Here is a 26,688-nt window from a genome sequence, read left to right as displayed (position 1 = left end):
AAGATCTTGTGATACTCAGTATCCATTTCACATTTGTGCTGTTGACTTCTGTAGAGGATAAGCATCCATCAAGAGAACTAGAATTTGTCATTTGTCATTTTTTAATGAAAAAGGGCAATAGCATTGTTAAAGCCCAATGGAAACCCTTTGGTACTAAGAGCCTCCAGGGATAAATGCAAATTTATATTGGCTTTCAAGACAGACACAGCCCAGAATTCCCTTTTAAATCAGGAGATGGAAAGATTGTTTTATCTTTGGTAACTCTTTCCAGAAGGCCTACAAAGCTGGTACGTGAGCTACAGCTTGTCTATATCTGGGGTGTAGCATCTGTAGTCACTTGTTTTCTGTGGCTTTGTGGTAGAACTGGGAACTTGATCTTAAGACGTGGGTACTAGGATCCTTTGTTTGGTAGGATTGGCCATTTTGAATGGCAGTTGCCACCTTTTCTGGAGGGAGGGAGGGACGAAAAGATTTTTATATTGCTACCGAGAAAGCATATTGGTCCCAGATATGGTGGCTTCAGGATTGTGGGAAAAATAGGCTTGCTTTATGGCAGAAGCAAATTGTGGGGAATTGCTTCGTCGATCATCCCGTGAAGGGTTGACTTGGGGCATGGGAATGGTTTTAGTCATGGACCAGATATAATGCCCCCACTGTGTTCCTTCTCCTGCTTCAAGATCTGTTCTTAATACATAGAATTTGTTTACCAAAGTCTCTCACAGCTTGTCTTCATCAGAGGATGCAGCCCTGTAGAGTCCTAATATCCCATCAAACTTGTATCCCTGTTTGTCTGCAGTTAAGGCACAAATCAGTACTGAAATTTCCCTGTAAAGAGGATCAGGCCATGTTGACCATTGTATCCTCATAAATAAGTAGTTTTTCCAAATATTCACAAAGCCATCTTCTCCAGAGCATGATATTCCAGTATCTGCTTGGACATTAAGTTGACCATCTTTGTGCTGGGACTCCTGAAGTCCTGGGATAAATGGATGGTGTCTGGCCATTCCTTTTGAAGGAGACTGCTGTTGCGTAGGGGATATTGGTGAGTCCCCATCGCCTTCTTTCTTCTGGCATTCACCCACCTGTTGAGCCACTTCTTTACTCAGCTCTGCCTAGGTCTTTCCCAATTTTTTTCAGCTTTCAGTACTAAATTTCCGTGTTGCATTCACAGACTTTGCAGCACTTCCTCAGCTTGGCTTGTCTGTCCCTCCTGATGAAGACCCTTGTCTTTTCTTTCCTTGAAGGAAGCAGCACTTATGCTGGTGGTCTGTCTTCCTAGACCCAGCCTGTTGATGTGTGATGTGGGGTTCACTTAGCACCACTTAAAATTCCCATTTGTTCTCCATCTCTCTCTTTCAAAGCAGCGCAGTTCTCTGCCTTAGACCAGGCGATAGCCCTGGTCAGCTAAACATGCTTTAAATTGGGCTGTTGCCGTTACCCTCGAGGAGGGCTTATTGATAACTTCCCACAGTAGCACCTTATAAGCTCAAGGGCTCTCATTTTCCTTCTGTTTCACATTTAGCACGCTGAAATAGAAATTTTCTCCCCCAATTAGGAGAGCAGCCAACTTCCTTTTCGCACGTTGCGTTGCAGCATCTCTCAAGGTTGTTTAAAAAACCATTTAAAACAATTACTGCAGCTCGCGGTTGGCAGGAGGTGATTGCTGACTCCAGGCCCGGCAGCGCAGGAGCTGCAACCGAGGGCCGGAAATCCTACCTGGTGTCTGGCAAGTCCTCATGGCTGCTTTGGAAGAAGGCTTAGCATCAGCCTTCCATATCCCTTGGGATCGGTGAGGCGACAATGTCCTTCCACAGTCCCTTCTATCTGTCCAGTTCATTGCAAAAGTTTAATCCCCTGTTGTATTTGATGGTGGTTTTTCCCCTCCCTGAGAACCAGGAGTAGCGTTTTTGCGTAACTGATCATCTCACAGCCAAGGCTGACACTACTGAAGGACGTGAAGTTGGGACTGGGTGACATGCACATCCCAATTATTTAATCTTCCAGTTGTGTTTTCAGTCCTCTAACAGCATAGGGCAGGGGTATGCAGCAGTGTGGGTGAGTGATTGGGTCACCTGCTAGGTGGGCTGGTGCTGTGTCGCATGGTTGTTTTTTTTTGTGTGTGTTGAGTTACCTTTGTTGATTTTATTGATGCATCTGGCCATTAGTGTTTGAACTTGTGTGTGCAAAACAGAAATTGTGCTAGAGTTTTAAAAGCTTTATCTGGTCCAATCAAAACTTTGACTTTCTTCTTCTTTGGTATCTTCTTCTTCTCTGGAATCTTCTTTGGAATCGTCGTCGTCTTCTTTGGAATCGTCATTGTGGTCTTCCTTGGCATCTTCGTCTTTTTAATTATTTGCCTTTTCCAGTTGAAAATGAATTGGCTTGTATTATTTTTTAGGTTACTGAGCTGTAGGAGGTGGTGTCCGTATGTAGGATGTTGGCCAGTCATCCTACACACAGCGTGTTTCTCCTCTTGCCTCAACAAAATAAGGCATGGCCCAGCCACGAGGATCCTCCTACAACAAGGGGGAGCTGCAAACCTCTCCTTACAAAGGGTAGCTCTCTGTGAAAACCAATATGTGAAATCCTTTTCTGAAGAAAGTTTGGGTGACTGCCTTAGATGTTAAAAATAACCATTGGGAAGAAAAGCTTTCTTTGAGATGTTTTAGGTAAAGGTTTCTTTGTTAAGGTTTTGAGAAAGCTTTTCTTTTTCTGTCATAGATCTCTCTCTAGGGAATAGACTGGTGGGTGGGTTCCTGCAACCAAGCAAAAGGTATTCATGAAAATGGTAAAAATGGAAAGATGAGAGGATTTTATTGTCTCATGCCTAAAGATAATACCAGGGAGTGGGGGAAAATCCTCTGCTGTTGAGTATCAGCTAGCACATTTTTAGCCATAGAAAAAAAGTGTCATCCAGTTAGAGGAGCCAGCAGACTTGTTTCTTCTCTTCCTCCCTCTCGTCTCCACCAGCTGAAGAAATGTTCACATTTTGCATTCTTCTCGACGCGGGTAATGGCCTAGAAAAGTCTTGGCTTCTTAGAAGTCAAGGCTGATGTTGGATTTTTTTTTTCTCGTTTTTCCTTATTTCATTATGAAGTTTCATCCTAAATTGTGAAAGACTAAGAATTCCTCATCTGAGGGTTCAGGAGCTTTTTAGTTGTAATAAAAAAATGCTAATCTATTTGTCCAGGAGACAAGTCTGTCACTCTTCGGCACTAACGATTTACTGGTTTGCATCAGTCCTTTGCCCTGATGGGAAAGTAAATCCCTGCTTCCCTTTCCGTTGCTGGAGTGAATGCTGTAGTAAATTCATAGCTACCTCCTTTCGTGCCAACTCTTTTTTTTTTTTTTTCTGTAATGCAACGCTGTGCTTTTATTTTAGTAGTGCAGCCTTATGGTTCAGTAAATCATCAAGCCAATGTCAAGAAAAATGTCTGAAAGTAATCCAAGGTTCTCAGTAGCAGTCTTTCAGGTCCTTAACTTGAGTAACTTTCCGTTCCGATGAAAGCATCTTAGAATTGAGGTAGCTGTTGTGCAGGTTCCTGGTGTGGATTTGAGATGGGATAAGAAGCATCTCCAGGGATGCGAAGCCTTTTGAAAAGTATAATTTGCCACGGTTCCCCAGCACCCAAGGGAGCATGTTTTGCTAGGAGATCTGCTAGGAGGTGGTGTAGAAGATGAGAAAGGAGGGTCCAGAGACCTTGAAGTCACCCTTAGAAGCCCCAAGGATGTTACAGGGTCAGAACTGGTCTCTGACCTCTGGTAGATCTAACGTGCTTGTTTCCAGTATGGTTCCTGTAAATAAGACATTAGGGTTTTGAGCCCTGAAACATCATGAAGTGCTTGAAGTCTACAGAATGATACGTTACTCTTTCCTTCATCTTTCTCCACTCAACCAACTTTTAAATGGACCATCTCGTTACCATTCCTTGCTCTTTCTTTCTTGGAGGCAAGATGAGAACTCGAGCCTGGTTTCCAAGGTGAACTCGGAAAGTTCATATTTCGTATATAACGTGCTTTCTTCTTAAATAAGCGTATGCAAAAGGCTACTCAGGGTGTGTGTTTCAACTTAAGGAAAAAAGAATCGGCAAAGAAATCACCCCAGTCTTTCTGGGCGTGTTTCTGTAGCGTGATGCTGACTTTTATAATGTGTTTTTTAAAACATTGCTGGAAAAAGGAAAAGAATCAGACGTTTTACTAGCTGCATGGTAAGTTAACTTTGGGTTGAGGAGTACTTCGGTTAGCAGAGCAGTGCCTGAAGTCAGTGTCTGTATCCTCTGTGACTTGGACAGAGTCTGAGTCTTTCACTTAATCATTTCTAACTAATTGCAGTAGTTCTACAAACTCAACGCAAATCTTTGGAGTGTGCTTGTACTAAGTGAGAAATTAGGAGCATATTTTTTCTCTTTTCCAGCATCTCGCATTGCAACTGTGCTCGGATGGGCTTTTTTCATCCGTGTCAGACTTGTGAGGCTACTTCAGGAGCTGAAAATCACACCGTGTTAGCTCTTAAGCTTGGTGATTGGTAGTGGTGCACCAAAGGACTGCCACTTTTTCCTCTACTTTTAATGTTCTTCTGTGACTGCAGAGAATCTACAATTTATCCCTCAAAGTAGTTTAAATTCGTAGGGAAGGAGGGATGAATTAACTCTGTAGTGCAAGATTGGCAAAGCTGTTGAGATTTCCAACGTACTTCTGAAGCACCCAGATGTCCGTCACCTTAGATGAGAAGTTATTTGGCCAGAGAATGAGACTTGATCTCAGTCGTGGATCTGGCCCCTGAATGATCTGCAAGGCTTTAGGATGAAATTCTATTTAATATTTCTTTATTGAAGTATCTCCAAAGCGTTTTAAGTACCACATTATTAACAGTTTGGGAGTTGGGAGGATCTCTCTTTTCCAATTTACTTGGAAAGGGAAAAAAAAAAGGGCACTTTGGAATTTATTTAGAGGATGAGGAGGTTCCAGGTCCTTGAAGATTTTCTGATTGTTTGCAGCAGCAAACCATTGGGGCTGTTTTGACGTGGGCTCTACTGGTCTTGGTGGTAGAGGAGAAATAAAGGTCCTTTTTAGGTGTGATTCTTCTTTGCATCCACTCCTGGGAGCTCTGGGCAACACGCTCATGTCCAGCACTGCTGCACATGGGTGAGGAAGACATAACAAGGCAAAAAGGTTTCTTTCTGGGTTTTTTTTTTGGGTAGTTGCCTGGAGTTCTGTCTCTCATCATTTTTCTTGCTCAGCTGTCCCCTGATTGCATTTAAAAAAATAATCCAGTTTTGTAGTCCTGGGATGAATGTGACAGGCTGCCCTGTTTTAAGGGAACAAATATCTCTGTAACAATATGCAGGAGCTAAGAAAAATAGTCTCCTCTTTTTTTCTAATAAGAAATGAAATTTAGAAGACTAGACATGACGTAGAAATTCAGTTGAGGTCAAGTTCTTTGCTTTCCTTTGCCCAGAGCTCTAACCAGGACCTTAGTGGTTGGTTACTGCTTTTGGAAGATGTGGTTGTAGCTCAGATATTAGCACATGAGTGCATATACCTATGTTGTCTTTCAAAAATACATGTAAGTGCTGAATCAGCAAAGAAAAGTCACAAGAAAAGGCAAGTCTGTGGAGCTGGAAATCAGTTGTAGGCTTAGACAATAGTGCCACACTGAAACCTCGTGATCCAGGGAGTGTTTTGAAAGAGAAACATGTGCTGGCAGTGCTTCCTCCCCCCACTTTTTTTTTTCCCCCATTTGGTCCATGCCCCAGTGCTGGAATTGATGACACGCTTATGCCCTGTGCAAGCTGTTGTCGTTGAAGATGTTCCTATAAATATCCCGATGGCCACGTTGTCATCCTCTACCAGCCCAATCTGTCCCATGGAGTTACTCAGTCCCATGTGCAGACCAGATTGGTCCTGTGGTGAGGAATGCTTCCCAGGAACGTCAGAGGCCGTGAAGTCCCCAAAGGAGAGCAATGGCCAAGTCAGCCATGAGCTGAAGAGCAGCTGAACCTGCTTCACCGCCTGCTCTGTTGCGTGTTGTCTGGACAGTGCCCTCTTGCAGCTGCTGGTGGGCAAACTCGGTTGGGTATTTGCTAGCAGAAAATTTCATTGATACTGGAGGAAACCAATAATGGTTGGTTGTGTTGACTTCTAATGACTTTTTTCTTAATCTAATGTGTTCCTTGTGATACAAAGTGATGTTTTGTTTCCTAACCTTATCCCTCATGGAGATACCTCCCTACTGTTAGCTTGAGCACTTTGGGGGGTCACCTTCACACCTTATGAAAAGCAGGTGCAACCCCATTAACTCCAGATGGAGGCATAACAGTTGAAACCCTATTGAATTTTGTTCTTCAGCTTCCCTTACCAACCTCGTACTGGGACTAGATGAAAATATACTCAAAAAAAAAAAAAAAATCCTCCCCTGCCCTTTTTATCGATAGCAGGTGGAGTTAGTTACCTGCAAAAGAGCAATGGGTCAATTAAGCTGCATGTTGCTGAGGTATGAACAGCCATGCCACACGTGTGCCAGTTACTGGGGACTAAGGGAAGACCTCCCAGCTCAATTGAGAGGCACTTTTTCCTTTTAAAAGGTATATAAATTAAAATTGGAAAGGGCTGGAGGGAAGGTGTGAGATTTTTCTTGTGTTTTGTTTCAGAGTTATGTTTTTTATCCTTAATAGATTTATAATATGCAGGTCCCTTTATTTGTTTCTATAAAATTAACTAGTAAATTTAAAATGGAAAAAAGCTAGTAATAGGAACCAGGCCATCTTTGCCAACGCTGAAACGTTGCTATATTTATGGAAGGTAGACAAGGGCATTTTTCCTTCTGCTGGGTTTTATGCCGGAGTGCCACATGTTGGAGGGTTATAAAACTTTTACTAACGAGAAGTTGGAGGAATGCTAACTTTCTAATTGCCCTTTTTTCATACAAGGTGCTGTTTATTTTGGTCTTTTAAAACTGTGATTGTAATTTTGAAGTCTGTGAGTTTTCAAGGTAGGCAAGCAGGGCCTGGCAGTGTGGGCAGGATGCCGTGCCTGGTGGCCAGAAGGGCTGGTGAGCTGGTAGGTAGTAGTGCTGGCTCTTGCTCTGCTAATCCTTGACATCCTGGAAAAACTCTTCAGCATTTGCATCCTGCAAATCCTGTGCCTGTCAATGGGCGTTTTGTCACTTTGATTTTTTTGTTTCGTTTTATATAAAAAAGAAGGGGAGGTGATTCTGCCCCTCTGCTCTCATGAGAACCTGCAGTGCTGCGTTCAGCTCTGGGGACCCCAACATCAGAAGGACATGGAGCTGCTGGAGCAGGTCCAGAGGAGGCCACGAAGATGATCCGAGGGCTGGAGCACCTCTGCTAAGGAGACAGGCTGAGAGAGTTGGGGCTGTTCAGCCTGGAGAAGAGAAGGCTCCAGGGGGACCTTCTAGCAGCCTTCCAGTACCTAAAGGGGCTACAAGAATGTTGGAGAGGGGCTTTGGACAAGGGTGTGTAGTGATGGGACAAAGGACAATGGCTTTAAAAACTGCAAGAGGGGAGATTTTGATTGGATCTAAGGAAGAAATTCTTCTCTCTGAGAGTGATGAAGCACTGGACCAGGTTGCTCGGAGAAGTTGTGGCTGCCCCATCCCTGGAAGTGTTCAAGGCCAGGTTGGATGGGGCTTTGAGCAACCTGGTGTAGTGGAAGTTGTCCCTGCCCATGGCAGGGGAGTTGGAACTGGATGATCTTGAAGGTCCCTTCCAACCCAAATAATTCTGTGATTTTGTGATTTTTTTTCTTCTTTGCACAAGGATTTCTTTGCCATGTCCATAAAATAGTGACAGCGTGTTCCTGCTGGGAGACCCATTGGTGTCTTTGGATGTAACCTCTACCTGAATGCTGAGTTATTACTGGCAGTGTGTGTTACATTAGATATCCTTTGCCTCAATTTTCTTTGAAAACAGATTGTTAGCGAAGTGTGATTAAATTAAATGGATTAGTTGACTGTAATGGTCAAAGAGCGATTAAAGTGCAGAAGAACTTCGTGGAAGCTTATGGGAGTTATTTGGTACTTGAGGGATTAAAGCTTGTTTGTGTAGACATGGTAGTTTCCTATTCCAGATAATTTAAATATGTGCTTCCCTCCCTCTCTTCTTTTTTCTCATTGTCATTTTTTGGCGATTACTTCCATGCTGTTGGAAGTGTGGCATTGGTGAAATGGTTTGAAATTTCAGTCTTTAAGTCTAAACAATCGTAAAGTGCTTTATGAGGGTAAAAAATGAAGCCTGGAAACTGGGCGTTTTCTTTTTGTTCTTGAATATTCTTGAAAAATATATTTGAGGAGGGAGAAGCAGAATGAGAACTTTGAAAAAATGCCTCCCGATTGGGCTCTTCTCTTGTATACCACATGTTGCTCTGAAGGAAGTTTATCACCAAAGAGTGCAGCTGATTTATAAGCCTCAATGATGACTTCTGTGAATTCAGCTGAAATTCAACAGAAAATCCTTTTCCAGCCCTGTGTCTACAGGCAAGATGGGCTAATGTCATACATCGTGTCTTCTTTGGCCAAAAATTTCAATCCAGAATAGTGGGTTATTCTAGTCCTTATTAAGGTGCCTGAATGAAGGGAACCTGTGTGGACAGTACGTAGCGCTTGTGAATGCCCTTAATGTCAGTTTAGGATGTGAAAACTAACTCTGGCTCCCACTTAGGATCCTTGCGTAGGGAATTCAGAAGGAGAACTAAGCACGCAGCTTTGAAGATAGCCAGATCCAAAACCCCATTCCTGGCCTTACAAAAGCGATATGGCTGTGTTATAATGATTGCACACTGAGTGAGATTACGAGTTTCCAAGCTAACAATGTGTTTTGTTACGGCAAATTTCTGTGTCAAGATTCAAGCGATCGCTTGTGGGCAGCTGCGATCCTACCGCGGCTCCTCGTTTGCTCCGTGTTGTACTGGCAGTGAGTAATTGCAATGTAAAGGCACAGCGTGCGATATGAAAACATTTATTTTACGAAATATGCATTTAATTTGCGTAAATGTTTTATATGAGATCATGCTTTCTGCATTTGTAAGCAGAGTTTATGAAATCATACGTCATGGGAACAAAAGCTGCATGTTCGGATCTGGCGAGTGGCAGTGCTGACCTTTTCCGTCTCTTGCTGTTTCGTTGGGACGTGGGGAACGAGCACGTTTGGAGAGGGACAAGCTTTAAATAACCAAAAAACCATTGTGCCACAAGGGATGTTACTGAGGCCCGTCAGATGGCTCTGGGGATTGGAATGGCTGCGTATGTTGTCTCTTAGGAAACGAGGAGCAGCAAGCCAGCTCTGACAGCCTCCCGTCGGCCAGCTGCGGCTGACGTCTTGTTTAAGATGGAAACATCAGCGGCGTTGAGGTCAAAGACTCGTTTGCAGGATTTTTTTGAATGGTTGGGCCAAACATTATGTATATTGTGAAAAAACTGGCAGGGTCATGATGCAACATCAGTGCAGTTATTCTGGCCAGTGACTTGCAAAATTATATTGAACCATAGAATAGATGAGATTCAGCCTGGTGTCTGATTAAATCTTATTTATGCCCAATACTCATCTCTCTCAGCGCTGAAGAGGGGTGAGATCCTGGCTCCGTTAGGGCAACAGCAGAGTTTTCTTTAAGTTTAATGAGGCCAGGACTGTCGTTGTGTGGGTCGAGCTCAAGTAGGCGTTGGTCAAGTTGACCCTGGGATCCTCTTGAGCAGTTGAACAGTAGGTAGGTTGTGGGGGAGAGGGCAGGGAGATTAAAAAAAAAAAGAAAATACATGGATGTGTAACACTTTAAGATCTTTATTTCTGACTGAAAGCTTCTCTGCAGTTTCCTCATTAGCCTTTAGAGGGCAGATGATGTCCAGTAAATAACAGATTTAGGGACTTGCCTCATTTTTCTGGTTGTGAATTCTGAAAGTTTAGAGACTCTCCATGTGGATTTTTTTAAAATGCATAGTTTTAGTTCTGCAATAACTTCTGGTGCTTTAAAGGATGAATGTTATGTCAACTTACAGAAGTAAGATGAGATAAGTTTTATCTATGTGTATTTATAGTCTTTCTAGTTTGATTGTAAAAATTGTGATACAAGCGAAATATTGCATATCGATGTGGGGAGAAAAATCCTGGGAACATACTGTGGCAGAGAGGAATTATGTAAGATGTTGACTAAATTCATTTTTGTTTTTTAAAAAAAAGAAGACTATACAAAATAGTTTGAGTTTGGAGAATGGGTTTTAGAGAGTAATACTGTGCAATGAATGTGTAATTCCATTCTTCTCTCCTGTAATCTCTTCTCTAAATCCCCAAGCTTCGTGCCCAGCAGTCTTATCCTTGGTGAACAACTGCTTAGAAAAAAACCTGTTTATCAACAGAATATTCCACAGTGTCAGAGGAATCTGTGTGAAATGAAGGAAGCCAAATGAAATTTAAGTTCTTGTGTAAAGTAATTTTCAGTGAAACTTTTCGTATGGGGATTAAATACCCCTTATAGTCAACATGCTTGGAGAAACAGTGGCTATTTAATTTGCTGATTAATTAAAACCAGAAATAGCAAAATAATATTCTGCTTTCTTCTACTAGTACCCTAAAGCTCCTGGATCATGGAGAAGATGATTATTCTTGAAAAAGCCGTCTAGTTCTCAACAAGAAAAGCTAGTCTTTGTGGCTCAGCCCTTTTGGCATCTGCTTTGTGGGTTTCTCATCAAAAAAACCATAGGGGTTATTCCTAAACAGAATGAAATATTCTTTGTTCCAAGAAGGATTTATCTTTTTTTTTTTTAATTTATTTTTTTTAAATATATTAAAAAAAAAAAATCTTCTGAAGGTGGAGGTACTGCTGCTGTCTGTGTTCCCCAAGAGATACGAGCTAGATAGTAGGGGTTTCTTTAGATTTCAGGATTCAGTTTTTAACTGCTGCGGTCCTTGTCGTGTCTTGCTGCTTAACTCTTTGGTACATAGCTCAGAAGTTGTCCTTGCAACTCCTAGTGCTCTGAAGTGAACAGCAGTCCTTCAGCCTACTGCTGGAAAGACATTTCTCTGTCATAGAGAACAGAACAGTAAGGCTCTCAAGACATTTTCTAATCTAGCAGATTCTTCCCAGGCATCATCAGTGTTATGGAGCTGGTCTCTAGCATGCAGTCATCAAACGGTTTGTTAGGTCTCCATTGATGGAACGTGTCCCCTTAGAATGTCCATTGTGGTCCTTTGCTGTCCTTGACACTCCTGGCCCGGCTAACCCAGATCTTATCTTGGTGTGATCTGCTCCATTGTCAGGTCACAGAGTTCGGTGCCCTGTGACTCTGTGAAAGTGCCTTTGGGTACCTTTCAGAACAGATGAGTCATTGGTGCTGATGTCTTGGATGACATTACTTTGAGCCGTTGCCAAGAGTGTATTATTACAGATTCCGTCTCACTGAAGAAAGTTGGAAGAGAAGATCTGTGCCTTTGCTTGAATTGGTGGAAGGCTGCCCACTGCTTTGATGCAGTTGAGGACCGGCTGTGGAACCTGTAATCTCACATTATCGTGGGTATGGTCAAGGATAGTTTCTTACTGCCTATCTGTACTGTGAGTTAAATCCTAGGCGTATTGGCTCTGCAGACCTTCCCAGATCTGATTTCAGAGACTTACAAGCTGCCATGCGGAAAAGCCAAATAATTGTTTTGTCCAGGACTCTCCACTCAGGGCTTTATCCTTGTATTTAGATGAGTCTCTGTATGTGCCGGGATAATCGGGACCATCTAAGATAGGTGCTTTGAACGTTGCTGTTTCCTCAGAATCTTGCAAAAACCCAAACCAGACCGATAAATGGAAACAAAAGCAGAATCTGGAAAGGAAACTTATCTCCAGAATGCTTGACAAGGCCCAGAGAGAGGGTGTGTGAAACAGCAGTTTGGGAACTCCCACAGAGAACGGAATATAAGGGTTTAATCTGAGACCAGGCTGCGAGGGTTAACGCTCTTTTCACCGTTTAACTTGTTGAGGGTCAATGTGGTCAAAGGGAAGTAAGTGTGGAGCAGAGACTCAAGCGCCCTTGAGCTATGATCCTTGTTTGCTCTCCTGGCTGAGCAATACCTCAACCCTTCCTCTGGTGCAATTCTTGACATGTAAAACGGGGATATTAGGCAGTGTGTTCCTTAGGGTGCCGGGAGCTTTAAATGGCCTGTACCCCCTGGGCACAGTGGGAAGGAAAAATGAGAGTAAAATCATTGAGAAATGTTGGAAATGGCTTGTGCGAACCTTTTAATTTGCCTTACTGTGGTTTATGAGAATGCGTGAGGGCCCTGTAGCCTGTCAGACCTTGGGCAGTGATATCTCCAAGCTGAAGCAGCAGCAGTAAGCACACTCTAATTGTTTTTCCAGAATTACTCACAGATCAAATCCTGAAAAGCTTCACAGTCCAACACACCTTCAACCTTTCGTGAGATCTAATCCACAATTTATTTTTTCTTTAACTCTAAATTGCCATAGGTGTGATAGTTGCAACTTCCTTGGGCAAGGTTGGAGGTGTAGGACAACAACTAGAGAGTTGCCCAAGTCGATTTACAGAGAGGTGACGGTTGGCATGCCGTCACCTGCTGGAGCTGCCTGCAGGCTTCGGTTATTGAGCTGGGAAAATTCCCACGTTGGGGGTGGTGGTGCTGGGGGCTTGGAGACCTCTTTGAGCGGAGTGCTCTCAGATGGAGGAGGACGTTGCCTTGGCTGCTTGCTGCAAGCTCCAGTGCTTCGCTGTGGTTAACTTTAATGGAAGCACCGAGCCCAAGCAAGCGTGGGACATGGTGTGTCCTTAAGTCAGAGCCTGAGACTGCCCCTTTACTTCTTCCCTCCTTCCCTTCTCCACTACATCCCCTTTTCTTTTGATGTCGGTCTCTGGAAAGACTTTTGCCTGGATTTTTCGTTTTTGGTAGTTTCAACGAGAAGAAAACCCAACCCTATTGCCTCTGTCATGCCCCGATTGTCAGAGAGCATGTTGAAACAAACCCTCACGTAGAAAATAATTGTGAATCCCTGGTGCCCAAGCTGAGGCTTGGTCCTGCATGGTTGTGTGCACATGAGTCATCCTGGGACAGGGAGGGTGAGACTTGGACCCTTTCACCTGTGACTGGTTTTGGTTGCGATTACCTTGCTGCTCCCTCTCTTACACGGCGGGGTTTGGTTGCAATTAGGCTAACGAGAGGTTAAACCCGAGTGTGGGAGTTTCCACTTGTGCTTTGAGTCATAATTAAGTCTCGACAGGGAGAGAGTTGCCTCTTCCATGCTGAGAAGGCAGCGTTAAAAAAAACCCACCCCAACATCAGAGCGCAGGTTCCGATATCGCACCTAGCGGGGGATTTCGTAGGAAGGCACGCAGCGTTTCAAAAGGAATTTTGAATTGTTGGTAAAAGTCAATCAAACAACGTGCATCCAGTGGCTTAACAGTGAGCGGTACACGATTTATCGCAGCCCGGCTCCTGAAGCGCTCGGGACTGATTAAACAGAGACCCGAGCTGCGGAGCTCTCAGGGCCACGGTCCTTAATGTGTTTGAAATACCTTGTACAGCAGCTGTCCTCCTCCTGCTTTTGGGCCGCTTATCGAATTTCCGACTTCTCCGCGCCGTGTAAATGTGATAAATAAACTTTGTAATCGCGTAACTGAGCTACTTTTGCTGCCCGCCTGCGGATATCTCGTTCTGGAGGCCGGGTCGCACAGAAGCGTAAATCAACACTTTGCTCAGTAAAGGACTTGTAAAAAAAGATGGCTCTTGGTCTTTTATTGTACAGCTGACCTGGAGGACTGGGTTGCCTAAGGGTTCTTATCAATGCTAATGTGATAAACTTCTTTTTGCAGCTTCTCGGAAAGCAGAGTCTTGATCATTCCTTTCTCCAAGTACTGTACTGCAGGAGCTTCCCCAAAGAGCAGTCGAGGTTTAGTAGGTTTTAGATAAAATGCTGAATTAACCAAGTCACTCTTTACCATGAACCCGGAGGACATAAATAACGCTGACCTTGTCTTGAGGGGAAGGAAAAGGAGCAGGAGTGCGGGAACGAGGATAAATCAGTGGGTGACAGCAGACGCAAAGAATTGCGTGTTGCCCGTTGCAAACTCGATGCCAAAACCTCATATTTGAGCAAAAGTGATATTTGGGAATATCACTACTGTGAACAGGATTTTAGCAGTGGGGGAGCTGAGGTGGAATAGTCATTGTTAAGGATGGAGAAGTGGGAGGTTGAAGCAAAGTCTGTGCAGGGTGTTGGGGAGGGCAAACTTGTCGAGTGCTGCATTTCTAAACTTATTTTTTTTTAATGACTAAGTCCTGGGGGGGGGAGGCGGGGAATCACAGTCTTGTTTCCTGTGCTGATGGTGAACTTTGTCAGACAAACCTCCGACAAATTGTTTTCCCTGATAACCAGTTAACACCGAGAAAGTAGATAAGCAAAAACTCTTATCATCTTGACAAGCGACGGGCTTTTTGTGAAAACTCAAACCAGAAGCCGTGTCAGTGTGCTGAGTTTACACCTTGCAATAATAATCCGCGCTTTTATCTGATCGGAGGGGGATTTTATAACTTTCGAATGGGTCTTTGGCGGGAAGCCAGACCTACTGTCATTTTTTATTAACTTTCCTTTTTTTCTTCCCTGTAGCCAGTCTGCTTTTTTTTTTTTTTGTCTGTAATATTGTTTAAGGAATATGTATCCCATTCCTAGGGATATTGGGAAACGGTATTTTAAAGTTCTGTGCCTCAGCCCATTAGAGGGGTCTATAAAACAATCGCAGCAGCAGCAAATGTGCAGTAACTAATCAAAACCACCGAAGTTAACCACAGCGATACATCAAGCCCTTTTAAATAATAAAACCTCTCTTTTTTTTTTTTTTTTCTGTGCCTTATCTACTGTCTCATCAGGAAAGAGCTAATTAGATTCTTCTAAAAAGTAAATACTGTCAGTTCATTGGTGGGTGGAGGGGATGGGAGGTAAGACATGCTCACCGCCAACATTGGCAAACCGATGCAGAAAGCAAGGTGAGGTTATAAAAACCCTGTAAAAGCTATTTGAGTTTTAAAAGAGCTTGTTCTCTGTGTAGGTAGTATAACAACTTTTCGTTACGGTGGGTACGGCTTCTGTAGGCGGAGCCTGGAGGAGTCCATGACCTGCTTTGCTACTCCATGTCATTCCCCATCTTGGCTGTGCAGGTTGGGGTTGCAGGTTTGGGACCGTGTTTGCTTCATCATAAGCAGTCAAGTTACTTTGAAAAATTCACCTACTACTTGTCACCCGTGTTTTAAACCAGTGCATTTTATTTCTTATGCGGAATGTTGGGTCTATGCGCTTGGTTGGTTGGGTTGACTTGTTTGAGTTGCGATGGGTGGTGAAGGTAGAGTCATTGCTCCAAGGCTTATGAGATGAACTGGAAAGTATTGAGGAGCTGTGTTTTGGACTCTTGTACTGTTGAGGGAAAACCCCCAAAGCCACGTCCTGCAAGGCTGAGCACTTGGCGAAGTGGCGTACAGGTAACATAAAAGAAGCTGATGTCTGGGGAGAGGACATGATAAAGGTAGAAGTGTGTTTTACCACCACCACCCACCCCCCCCCGCCCCAGGTTCCTTTGATTCTCTGTTTCTTGTGGAATGACAGCAAAGGAAATCTATTCTTCTGGTTGCGTTCAGCCAACAAAACCTACCAGCTTCTCAGCTGTGGAGATGAAGGTCTCCTTGACTGCCCGATGGCCAATCCCGGTCCAGTTACAACAGCAAATGTAGGTCATTGACCCAAACCTGAACTTGAAGGTGGAAAGCTGCCTTTGCTTCTTGTATCAACCAGCCTGGAAATAGCGTTGCTGTCAGGGGGACCAGGATTTCTGACGTGTCAGAGCAGTATAGGGTGTTCCAGCCCTGTGAGGAGGCTGCCAGGCTGCTGTGCTCATCACGTGGGTGAATAAAGTAGCTGCCCTTGGAGGGAGTTTCAGCTACGTGAAGCAAACACTTTGTGTTATTGCTAAATGTAACGTTAGCTACGAACAGACATTTGGTTCCTTACCCTTTTCTTTTATTGTCACATTAAGCAGAGAGTCAAGAGATTGATAGTCTTGTATAATAGAGGCAATTTTACAGAATAATACAAAAATGCACTTGCTTTCATGTAAACCACACCAAAAGGTAAGGGGATTTTTTAATTTTTGTTTGATTTTTGTCCCTCGAGGGCTTTTCGCCTCCCCCGTAGCCCTAGGTCCCTCCGTTTGCAGAGGGCACGCTGGAGTGTCGCCTGCGCTTTGATGTGGTTCCTAAAGTGTGCCTCTTCGTTGGGCTCCCTACAGATGCCTTTATGTGAAACAGAACATGAAAAATCCAAACGTGCCTGCTCTGCAGGTCGTTTTTCATCCTTTATGTGCGACGTCAAATATATCGCAGAGTTGTTCCACCACACTCCCGGCCCGGCAAGGTGCGGGTAACGAGATGGGGGTAGGAACGGGGCGTTCCTTGGCGATTAAGCCCAAATTTCTCCTTAGTTGCTTCCTCTGGGCCTCTTCCCCAGCTTTCCCTTTCTCTCAAGGTGAAACTCAAACCTCAGTGACTTCACCCAAGCCTGCCGAAGTTAAAGAAAATTTGATATTTCTCACTTATAGGTCACTTCAGTCCAGATTGTTTCCTGCCAAGAGTGGGGGCGGGGGGAAATGCCCTCCCGTTAATGGAAAAGCAATTACTATTTTTTCTGGCGTGTACCTCGTGTTGTTCCAGCGTAACACCTAAGTTATGGGCTCTGCTTGTGTCACGCCGGCTATTGATGGGCTGCGCCCGTCCAGCGACGGAGCGGCGGCTGTGCGAGGTGGGGTGACGTGCTGTGCTGCGCACGGGTGTGCGGGAAGGGAATAGGTGTCGCCTGGGTTACTCTGGGGCCCTTTGTTGGGCTTTAAGGTAGAAATCCCTGGAAAATCTCTTCTGATTTAGAACTTTCCCCCCTGACATTCCCAAAGGTAAAAACTACTCTTGGTAGGCTGCAAAGCTTTTGTGCTGTTAGGAGCATCTCGCTGGGTGATTTTTGTGGATCTCTGGGAGGTGGGATATATTTTTTTTCCTTTATTTCTTTCTCTCAGTAGGTCTCTGACTTTAATTAAGGTGCAAATTCTTCCCTTGATAAACTGTAATTTATTTGTGTTAGAAATATGCAAAATACAAAACGTGGTGTTTGAATTTGGGTGTCGAGCCTTAGAGCGATAGCTTTTTCTAGAAGGAGGGATTTTCTTGACTTTGGGGTTTTCTTAATACCAATATTTATCAGGTCTTAATCAATATTCGATTTAGATCTTACCAATAGTGACGTCTGGTCGATAGATGTCACGTACTGCTGTGCCCCTCTTGTGAGCGTACCTGAAGCTGAAGGATGACGTTGATAAGTCTTGTTTGAAAAGAGACGGGGGAGCAAGATAACGTGTCTTCTGGGAACATGTCCACAAGGTCCTCTGTCGAGACTAATTCTGTGTTCAGCCTAAAATGCTGAATATTACATGCTTAGGACTTCGGCAGTGAAGTTCAGAGCCAGCGGCAGCATCCTTCAGTGGGTCAGCCCAGATTTTTCCTCTCCCATGACCACTTTTTCTGCTGTGATCTTGCTCCGCCCTGTTTAATGATCCGTTTCAAGCACAACGTTTTATCCAAAACTTTGCATTTTCCCATTCTTTGATTTCTTTCCTTTCTAAGAGGAAGAAAGATTACCTAAATTCGAGAGATTTTAATGAGCGCGCTGGGCTTGCTTGTGGTGTAATTCACAGTGGATTCAGTATTATAACTTCATTACACTTCAGTTGAGTAACTTATGTCATAAATGGGCGTATCTGAGAGTGGAATCGAGCCTCGAATCTCTTTGTTGTGTGGGCTTCAGAAGGACCAAACGGTCACTCCCCTTTTTGAAGTCCTAATTCTCTTTATATGATGTCGCAATGTCTTTCTATAGAGTTGTGCCTCTGAAGTTTGAGATTTCTAATGCAAAAAATACCACTTTTCCCCAATTGCTTCAAGTATTGACGTTGTGAGCAAAATTTGTCTTCACCAGTGTTCACGCAGACCTTTTCCTGTGGCTTTGTGGAAAAAAATCCCTATTGTTGAGACTCATCCCTGAAGAGATCTTTTGAATAAGCTTAGTTGGCAGTCCCCTTACTCGGCCGTTACTTCTCTTGTAGGAGCACTTGTAGTAAACATCAAGGATACTACTGCTTTCCAACCACTAGAGGTCAAGATTGTGCTATGGCATAGCACAGGGTTTAGCTCCAATTACTGGTGCAACCACGGCCAGTGTCGGCTAGATATATATTTAATTTTATTACCAATTGCCACGTTTGTTAATTAAGACAAAGCTGGTTGTACTTGCAACGATATGACGGGCACTTTGCCTTACACAATGGTAGAGCCTGGTGGATTTTGCAAGGGTTGGGATCTCCGTACCGTGCTTGGGTTTTAATATTCTTCAGATCTAGAAACTACACAAGTACTCGATCTCTGATGGGGTCTTTCTTCCCAAGGAGCGATTCAAACGGGAATTGAGCTGAGAGAGACTGTCAAAATAAAACTTGCTCATGAATTATTATTTGTGTATTATTAATACTTTTTAAAAGGAAATAATTTTGCAGATTTGCACTCCAGATAGAGCTTTCTACTTTCTGCAGTAAGATAGCAAAAGTAATTAGTTTTTTTAGTTTTTTTTTAATAAGTTCCGCTTGTTTTAATTCTCCATCGTTTTCCTAACACAGTTGGTTTCATTGACAATGGTATCTACAAAATGATTTTGAATATTCTTTCTTCCTTCTAAAGCCAGGATGTCACGTTAGCGTGGGGCAGGGGCTGATCCCCTTTCGCCACCTTGTTTGTCTCCTCTTGTAGGGGAGCAATAAAATACACTGAGGCAGGTTTGAGTCGGGTCGTACAGGTAATTGCTAGAAATAGAGTTTATATTAATAACTGAAGCACATATAAAACTCATTCTTTTTTAAAAAGAAGCCTACCATCTAAAATAACACTTTCAGAAAGACATCTGGATGATTTCCATACACCTTTCTTCTTATATATAAAAAATTTATAGGAAAATATGGGAGGGACCCTATAAATCCGTGTGGACAAATCCATAAAAATTTCAGATTTTCAGTGTGTTTAGTTTCTAGTTACACCAGAGCCTAAGCCCACATGTGCAGAACCCCTGCAACTGTTGGCTTGGCCTTTTTCCCCTTGTTTTGGCCATGATTTGGCACTTGCGGCGGGAACAGTGTCTCTGTGCCATTCCCCCTCCTTGCCCTTCCCCTTCAGATTGAAGGTCTTGGTCAACTCTCTTGAACAATGGAGGCTAAACCATTTTCCTGTTGAATATTGTGTTCGCTAACAATGAGGAAACCGAGTGAGTTTTTGCAGCGGAGCCCACACGTTGACCTCTGCTTTGACCGGACCCCAAAGCCCCAGGAACGGGGCTCGACAGTGGTTCCAGGGAGCTCCACCGAGTCTGTGTGTTTCGCTCCCTGAATCGTGGTGCTTCTCCCAGTGAGCGAATTTTGGTTCGATACCTTTTATGGCTCATTCTGTACATCAGCAACGTACAATTAAGCTCTCCTGGGGTCCCACAAAAATGCTTTCAGGAACCTCTGGGGTCCAGATGTGGAATGTTTTGTGCTGACATGGGTTGAAAAGAGGAACAAATCCAACGGTTAAGTACGTCCTTTAATTTAGCCTGTGACAGTCACCACATGGCCTATGGGCTAATATTTCTGCATCTGTGCTGTAAATAGATCAATATGGCAGCATGATGGCTTTGGCATTTTGATTTGTGAAGAGTCAGAATATTGTTTGTATTGTTGCATAATCCCTGGAATGGTTTTGAAATGAATCTTCTGTTTCTTTGGAATATCTGGGTTAGAAAAACCAGAACGTTTCTAAGCTCCATTAAGTGTGTGTTTTATTTTTGTGTCATTTGTTGTGTTTCATGACTGATTGCATCTTTTGGCTGAAAGAAAAACAAAAATCCGAGGATGCTATCGTAAAAGGTGAAATCTGCTCTTTTTTTTATTCTAGGCACAGCAGCAAAGAAACCTGGACAATATTGTATCCCAGCATCCCAGGATAAGTGGGGGAAAGAAGTCCAAGAAAGAACTCTGCGCAAGCTCAGATCTGGAGGTAAAAAACACTAGCCCCATGTCTGAGCAAGATTCGGGTATCCTGGATGTTGAAGATGAGGATGAGGATGACGAGGTAACTGTATTAATATCAAATCCAGGAGACTGGACCGTTTGGGGGTGATCAGTAATGTCTCAGGCGGTGTTTGCACCTCGTGTTCCCATACAATGTGTCATAAAGATGCCGAATCGGCTGTAGAATGTGGAGTGTGCTTCAGTGTTGGGTTATTTTGCAGAGTTGTCCCCGTTCTCTTTAGCAGGCTCAGCAGAGGGGCCAAGTGTTGTCTGGGAACCAAGCAGCCTGTGGCTTCTGTCCCCCAGCTCAGGGTTTGCATTTCCATCCTTCCTTGGGAAGGCAGTTTGGTATCTGTCCTTCATTTAAAAAAGAGAAACGTCTGCAGAGCGCACGAGATACATGGCCTTTTCTGTGGGACGTGTGTCTTGGTGGCAGAGCCGTGCTTGGAGTTGAAAAGAATTGTGTCGAGATAGAATTTTTTAAATGCAGTTTTAATTCCTTGGTGTGCCCCCTTCTTTTTGTCTCCTTTTCTGCTGCTGCTTCTTTAGACTGTTGGTGTGTGTTAACCGCAAAGCTTAACCTCGCTGATGGTGTTGGTTCTTCTTTCCCCCCTGTGCTGGAGGATAGCAGATGCAGTGGGACATCTTGGATTTATGGAGCTTAAAATGCAGGAGAGCCCTGTCCCTCCATGTTTCAGGAAAGGCAGCTTGGAGATACCTGCTCGGAGTCTGGGTCACAGGATGTTGACCTTTTTGATGTGTTCTTAATTTCTTGTGATGCAGTCCTGTGTTGGACCTCCTGGGCAAGTTGTATCTGCCACACTGGATGCTTTTTCTCTCACTGCTGTTACATCAGGAGAATGATATTTTCAGCTACATCCTGTAACCGAATTGGGGAGTATTTCTTGTCCTGAAGTCTACAACCAGCCAGAGAGGAGGATTAAGAACAGGTTTCTGAAATTGGGAGGCCTACAAGAAAGCCGGAGAGGGAGTTTTGACAAGGGCATGTAGTGACAGGACAAGGGATAATGGCTCTAAACTGAAAAAGGGAGATTTCGATGAGATCTAAGGAAGAAATTCTTCACTGTGAGGGGGGTGAGGCACTGGAAGAGGTTGCCCAGAGAAGTTGTGGCTGCCCCATCCCTGGAAGTGTTCAAGGCCAGGCTGGATGAGGCTTTGAGCAGCCTGGTGTAGTGGAAGGTGTCCCTGCCTGTGGCAGGGGGTTGGAACTAGATGATCTTGAAGGTCCCTTCCAACCCAAACCATTCCATGATTCTAAGTTTAGAACAGTGTGGGTTGCTCAAGTTCTTCTGTGCCCACATTTGGTGGTTTTCCCTGCAGTTCGGTTCTTTTCCTCGTCGTCTCTCCTGCACTTCAAAGCACACTGAGGAGGTCACCACTTACTTTACTGGGACCAAACTGTAGGTTATGACCCAGAGCCCTCATCCTGCGCTGAAACCATCTGGGTGGGATCTGTACCCCTACATCAAAGCGGAAATAGAGCAGACGTGAAACGAAAGAAAAATGAGTGGCAAGGACACGTTTTTTGAAAGCGAACATTGATTTGAGTAGATCTATTTTGCCGTTTCCCTGTTAAAAAATAAAAGTCTGGTCCTTCGGTAGCTCTTGTTCTCGAAACCTCTCACTTGCTGCAGAGCGGTAGGGTGAAACGAGGCGGCACTTGTGGGGTGTGCAAAGGTCGAGTCAGCTGCAATTAGAAATGAGAATTGAATTTCCATTAGAATGGAAAGGTATAAGGAGAAGCGGAAGGAGGGAAGAATTTAAAGACAATACTTTGTATGATGCAGTTGGGAGAAATCTCGTCTGTTGTTTGAACGGAATGAACTCCTCTGGAGGCGGATGAAATCCCATCGCTGGGTGGGTTTGAAGGCGGGTGGTGGTGGGTGAATGACCCTGCAGTAGGGATGGGTGGGGGGAAGGGGGGGGGGCGGGAGGGGGTTGTGGGTTCAGGGCGGGCACTGTCTGTGGTGATGGAGCGGGGCACGGCGGGGCAGCAGCCGCAGAACCCCCGTGTGTGCTTGGCCTGGCCTGCCGGACCGGAGCTTCCTGCAAGGCTGCCTCATCCTCCTTTTCCCGATGTTGTCTTAGGTGGACAAGGGAAAGAGAGGATTTTGGTTCCTGATGAGCTTTGCTCTTCCCCGTGTTCCTTCCTCATGGAGGTCTATTCCTCTTTGAAAAGAAAATGATTTATTTTTTAGTACAGATCGACCTCTGATCTGGAAGTAGAGCTATTAAATTTTTGGACCCCTCACTACAAGACAGACATTGAGGTGAGTCGTGAGATGACCCAAACCTTAGCACTACAGGTAGCACAAGACTTTAAACTGAAAGAGGATAGATTTTGATTAGATATGAGGAAGAAATTTTTTACATTGAGGGTGGTGAGGCACTGGAACAGGTTTCCCAGAGAAGTTGTGTCTGCCCCATCCCTGGAAGTGTTCAAGGCCAGGTTGGATGAGGCTTTGAGCAACCTGGTGTAGTGGAAGGTGTCCCTGTCCATGGCAGGGGGGTTGAAACTGGATGATCTTTGAGGTCCCTTCCAACCCAAACCATTCTATGATTCTAAGACAAAGTGCCTGTACGCAACTACAGGGCTGCTACAGCTCCAGGTTAGCTCAGATTGGTGGGACATGTGACACCAGGTCAGTGGTGGGCATGATCAAGCTGATGTCTGCCTCTGCTGCAGCCCAGGGAGCAGGAGCACAAATGTAGTGTGGGATGGAAGTGAGAGTGAGATGGGAGAGGAATATCCTGTATGAAAAAAGATAGAGACTCACCAAACTGTGTGCAGGTGTGGGGCACAGGAGGGCCACACAGGAGCCTCTGTGCCAGATCAAGGGTTGGAAAACTCACCTTCAGGTCAAACAGGTAAATGATCGTCCCCCTGTACTCGGCACTGGTGAGGCTGCGCCTCAAGTACTGTGTTCAGTTTTGAGTCCTTCCCTACAAGAAAGACATGGAGATGCTGGAGAGTGTCCAGAGAAGGGCAGCGAAACTGGTGAAGGGTCTGGAGCACAAGTGTTGTGGGGAGTGACTGAGAGAACTGGGATTGTTCAGCCTGGAGAAGAGGAGGCTGAGGGGAGACCTTCTTGCTCTCTACAACTGCCGGGAATGAGGTTGTAGTACGGTGGAGGTCAGTCTCTTCTCCCAAGTAACGATTGATAGGACAAGAGGAAATGGCCTCAAGCTGTGCCAGGGGAGGTTTAGATTGGATATGAGGAAAAATTTCTTCCCTGAAAGGGTTGTCAGGCATTGGAACAGGCTGCCCAGGGAAGTGGTGGAGTCATCATCCCTGGGAGGGATTTAAAAGACGTGTAGCTGTGGTGCTGAGGGACACAGTTTAGTGGTGGACTTGTCAGTGTGAGGTTGATGGTTGGACTAGATCATCTTATAGGTCTTTTCCAACCTAAATGATTCTATGGTTCTAAATCTGAAGGAGTAGGGTGTGTGTGTAGTGGGTTGACTCCAGTGAATGACTAAGCCCCTACCCAGTTGCTTGCTCACCCTCCACCCCTCAGCAGAATTGGGGAGACAATTACTCAGTGTCTGAGCAATGGCTACTTTTGAAAAAATGTACCTGCCCCCCACACCCCCCCCGCCCAGTTTAATTGCTGAGCATGGTTCTACATGGTATGCCATCCCTCTTGGGTCAGTTTGGGTCAGCTGTCCCCATCGTGTCCCCTCCCAGCGTCTTACTCAGCCCCAGCCTACTTGCTGGGGGGTGCAGAGCGAGAAACAGAGGAGACCTTTGTGCTGTGTTAAGCGCTGTTTAGCAATAGCTAAATCACTGGTGTGTTACCATCGCTGTTCTGGTCATACATCTAAACCACAGCACCATGTGGGCTGTAGTGAAGAAAATGAACTCCATCCCAGCCAGAACCAGTGCAGTGTGTAGCATGTTAATGGGAGGTTCTATGGTAAGGGTTCTCTAAAGCTACAGGCTAAGTGCAAAATATTTTTTCATGGTTGATGGATTCATTCCTAGGTTTCCATCTCCTGGTGTGACTCTTTGTCCTTGAGATTATCTGATCTGTGCAAAATACTATTAATACAGAATTTGAGTCTCCAAAGTTAATCCTCATTGCTTAAAGTTGGTAGTATTAAGTGTCCTGAGTGCAAGTGAACTGCATCTCAAATCCTGCATAGCCCTCATGTTCTGGAGCAATGGAGAAGGTTTTCTGGGCTTAGAGGGACAGTACAGCAACAAGTGGGCATGTGTTGTTTGCTGTGCTGTGCCCCTCACCAAGGTTGCTGAGGGTTACGCTTCTCAAGAAAATACGGAATACTAGTGACGAGAAAACCTGGAGAAAGACAAGACAGACTCTTGTTAGAATAAAGTCAGTAGACAAGTAAAGAAATGATCCTGAAGCATTCAAAAACTGCACTGGTGGCTCTTGCTCTTAACTTGTCATAGCCAATAAAACCAACCAGTAACTGCAGGTTTCTATTTAGAAGACAGCCAGTGAAGACTGGTTGAATATAGAAAGAGAAGAAGGAAGGGTGCTTTGCACCCACTCCTGCTCAGAATTGAGAACAGGATGGTCCTAGGTGTTTCTGATCAAGTTTAGGCAGGAGAGCTCCTGATCCTGGTACATAGACTGCAGAAGATGGGGTAAGTGTATGTTTTTTGTCTCTAGGAAATATCCGAGGCCCTTCAGCAGGCTATGTTACAGAGTTCTCCACTTAGAACTGTTCTGGAGATCCTGTGATTCCTCATCCATATGGAGCAATCCCTTCATCCCTGCAGCAAAATCTATAGGAAGAGCTTTGAAAGGGAAGAAAGAGCACAGGAGTTTTGCTTATACTGTGGCGCGTATTCCAATGTAGATCGTTCTCTCCCTTGGAATAGCATAAGAGGGCTCTGCCAGCTGCGTTCAAGAAGACAAATATGTGATGTGGTTCTCCACTACATGAGCGTTCTCCAGTTTGGAGACATTATGGTCCAGACTTGTCCCACTTAAGTACAGATGCCTCACTGACGTAGAAGCTCCCACTATAATCAGAGTGAGGGAGCGGGCACGGCTGTGAAGTGAGCTGGGAGAAGGCTCAAATCCAGTTTTCATGAATGTCAAGTTGCAGGAGGAGAATTTGCATTTCACAGTGAGTAGCTCCACAGTGTGTTCAGTTTGTGCCAGCCGTTCCCTTTGTAGTAAAAAGCATCCAGAAAACTACAAAGCTCATCCAGATTCTTCTCATTTTCTGCGACTTTTCTTTTCCGATCTTGTTGAGTCCAGCAGGACAAACTCGCCCGCATTGTGCCTCGTTTCTTCTTGTCCTCAAAAAAGGCTGGTCAGGTGTCTATGAAGTGGTTGGTTTGAATTGGACTCTGTGGTGCTCCTTTGTGGGAGAGGGGAAATTTTAAGGAGGGACATCACGCTTCAGAATAATGGCCACTCAACTGTCTTTGAAGAATAAACGAACAAACTCCAGACAGTTTTCTATTTGGAGAAGGAGTTTGGCACTCAGGACATCAGCAGGTGTGAAGTGTAGCCAAAATTCATCATGCTTCTGGCGTTCCTTCAGATTGACCTGGCTGTAGGAATAAGTTGTAATTCTCTAAGTGAGTGTAACAGATTTCTTACAAATTTTTGGGAGCTAGAGCAGGGACCCCAGAGAGCTTTCTTGACTTTTCCTGATGAATGACTTTGTTAGATGCCGTCAGCCTCCACCTTTTGTTTGCTTCCACTAGTAATTATGCAAAAACCATCTTGGACACTGAGAGAAACCTCTCTATTTCCAGACAAAGCTGTCTGCCTGTTGTCTGTAACGGGAACCAGAGTGAGATCAGTTGGTTTGCGGGACCATCTGGCCACTGCCAGTACCACAGTATCCGGAGCATTGTCTTGACCATGTGGATGCATTCAGGTTTTTTCCCTAAGATTAAGCAATGGGAAACACTGGGACAGTCAAAGGACACCAAGGCCACACAAGATGTTGCAAACCTGCAGCACAGTTTGTTCTGTACCTCCATTCAGTGTGGGATGAAGTGCTTCCCAGCTGCTGGTAGCCAAAGAGATCAGATGTGACTTGTTGAATCACAGAATCATAGAATGGTTTGGGTTGGAAGGGACGTTTAAAGGTCATCTAGTGTAGTACTCCCTGCAATGAGCAGGGATGTCTTCAACTAGATCAGGATGCTCAGAGCCCCATCCAACTTGACCTTGAGTGTTTCCAGGGATGCAGCACCTACCACCTCTCTGGGCAACCTGGTCCAGTGTTTCACCATGTTCATCATAAAAAATGTCTTCCTTATATCTAGTCTTAATCTTCCCTCTTTCAGTTTAAAACCATTACCCCTTGTCCTGTCGCTACAGACCCTACTAAAAAGCCCCTCTCCAGCTTTCTTCTAGCCCCTATAGGTACTGGAAGGCTGCTAGAAGGTCCCCCTACAGCCTTCTCTTCTCCAGGCTGAACAGTCCCAACTCTCTCAGCCTGTAAATCTTCACAGGAGAGGTGCTCCAGCCCTCGGATCATTTCCATGGCCTCCTCTGGACCTGCTCCAACGGGTCTGTCTTTTACTGAGGACTCCAGAGCTG

The 26,688-nt window shown here is 44.6% G+C and overlaps 1 protein-coding gene across 6 annotated transcripts in view; it reads left to right on the top strand.

The window, feature by feature from the left end:
* Nucleotides 1-26,688, top strand: part of EXOC6B (exocyst complex component 6B) — a 326,648-nt gene that overhangs the window by 132,427 nt on the left and 167,533 nt on the right. For all 6 annotated transcript variants that reach the window (XM_086611376.1, XM_086611377.1, XM_086611374.1 and 3 more), the window contains one exon: nucleotides 20,016-20,192. In XM_086611376.1, the coding sequence (XP_086467502.1) occupies nucleotides 20,016-20,192 (177 nt within the window). The remainder of the gene's footprint in view (nucleotides 1-20,015; nucleotides 20,193-26,688) is intronic.

Source organism: Tauraco erythrolophus, chromosome 5 (genome assembly GCF_009769465.1).
Source record: "Tauraco erythrolophus isolate bTauEry1 chromosome 5, bTauEry1.pri, whole genome shotgun sequence".
NCBI lineage: Eukaryota > Metazoa > Chordata > Aves > Musophagiformes > Musophagidae > Tauraco > Tauraco erythrolophus.
Note: the sequence above shows the minus strand (reverse complement) of the source record. Positions and strands in the feature narration are given on the sequence as shown.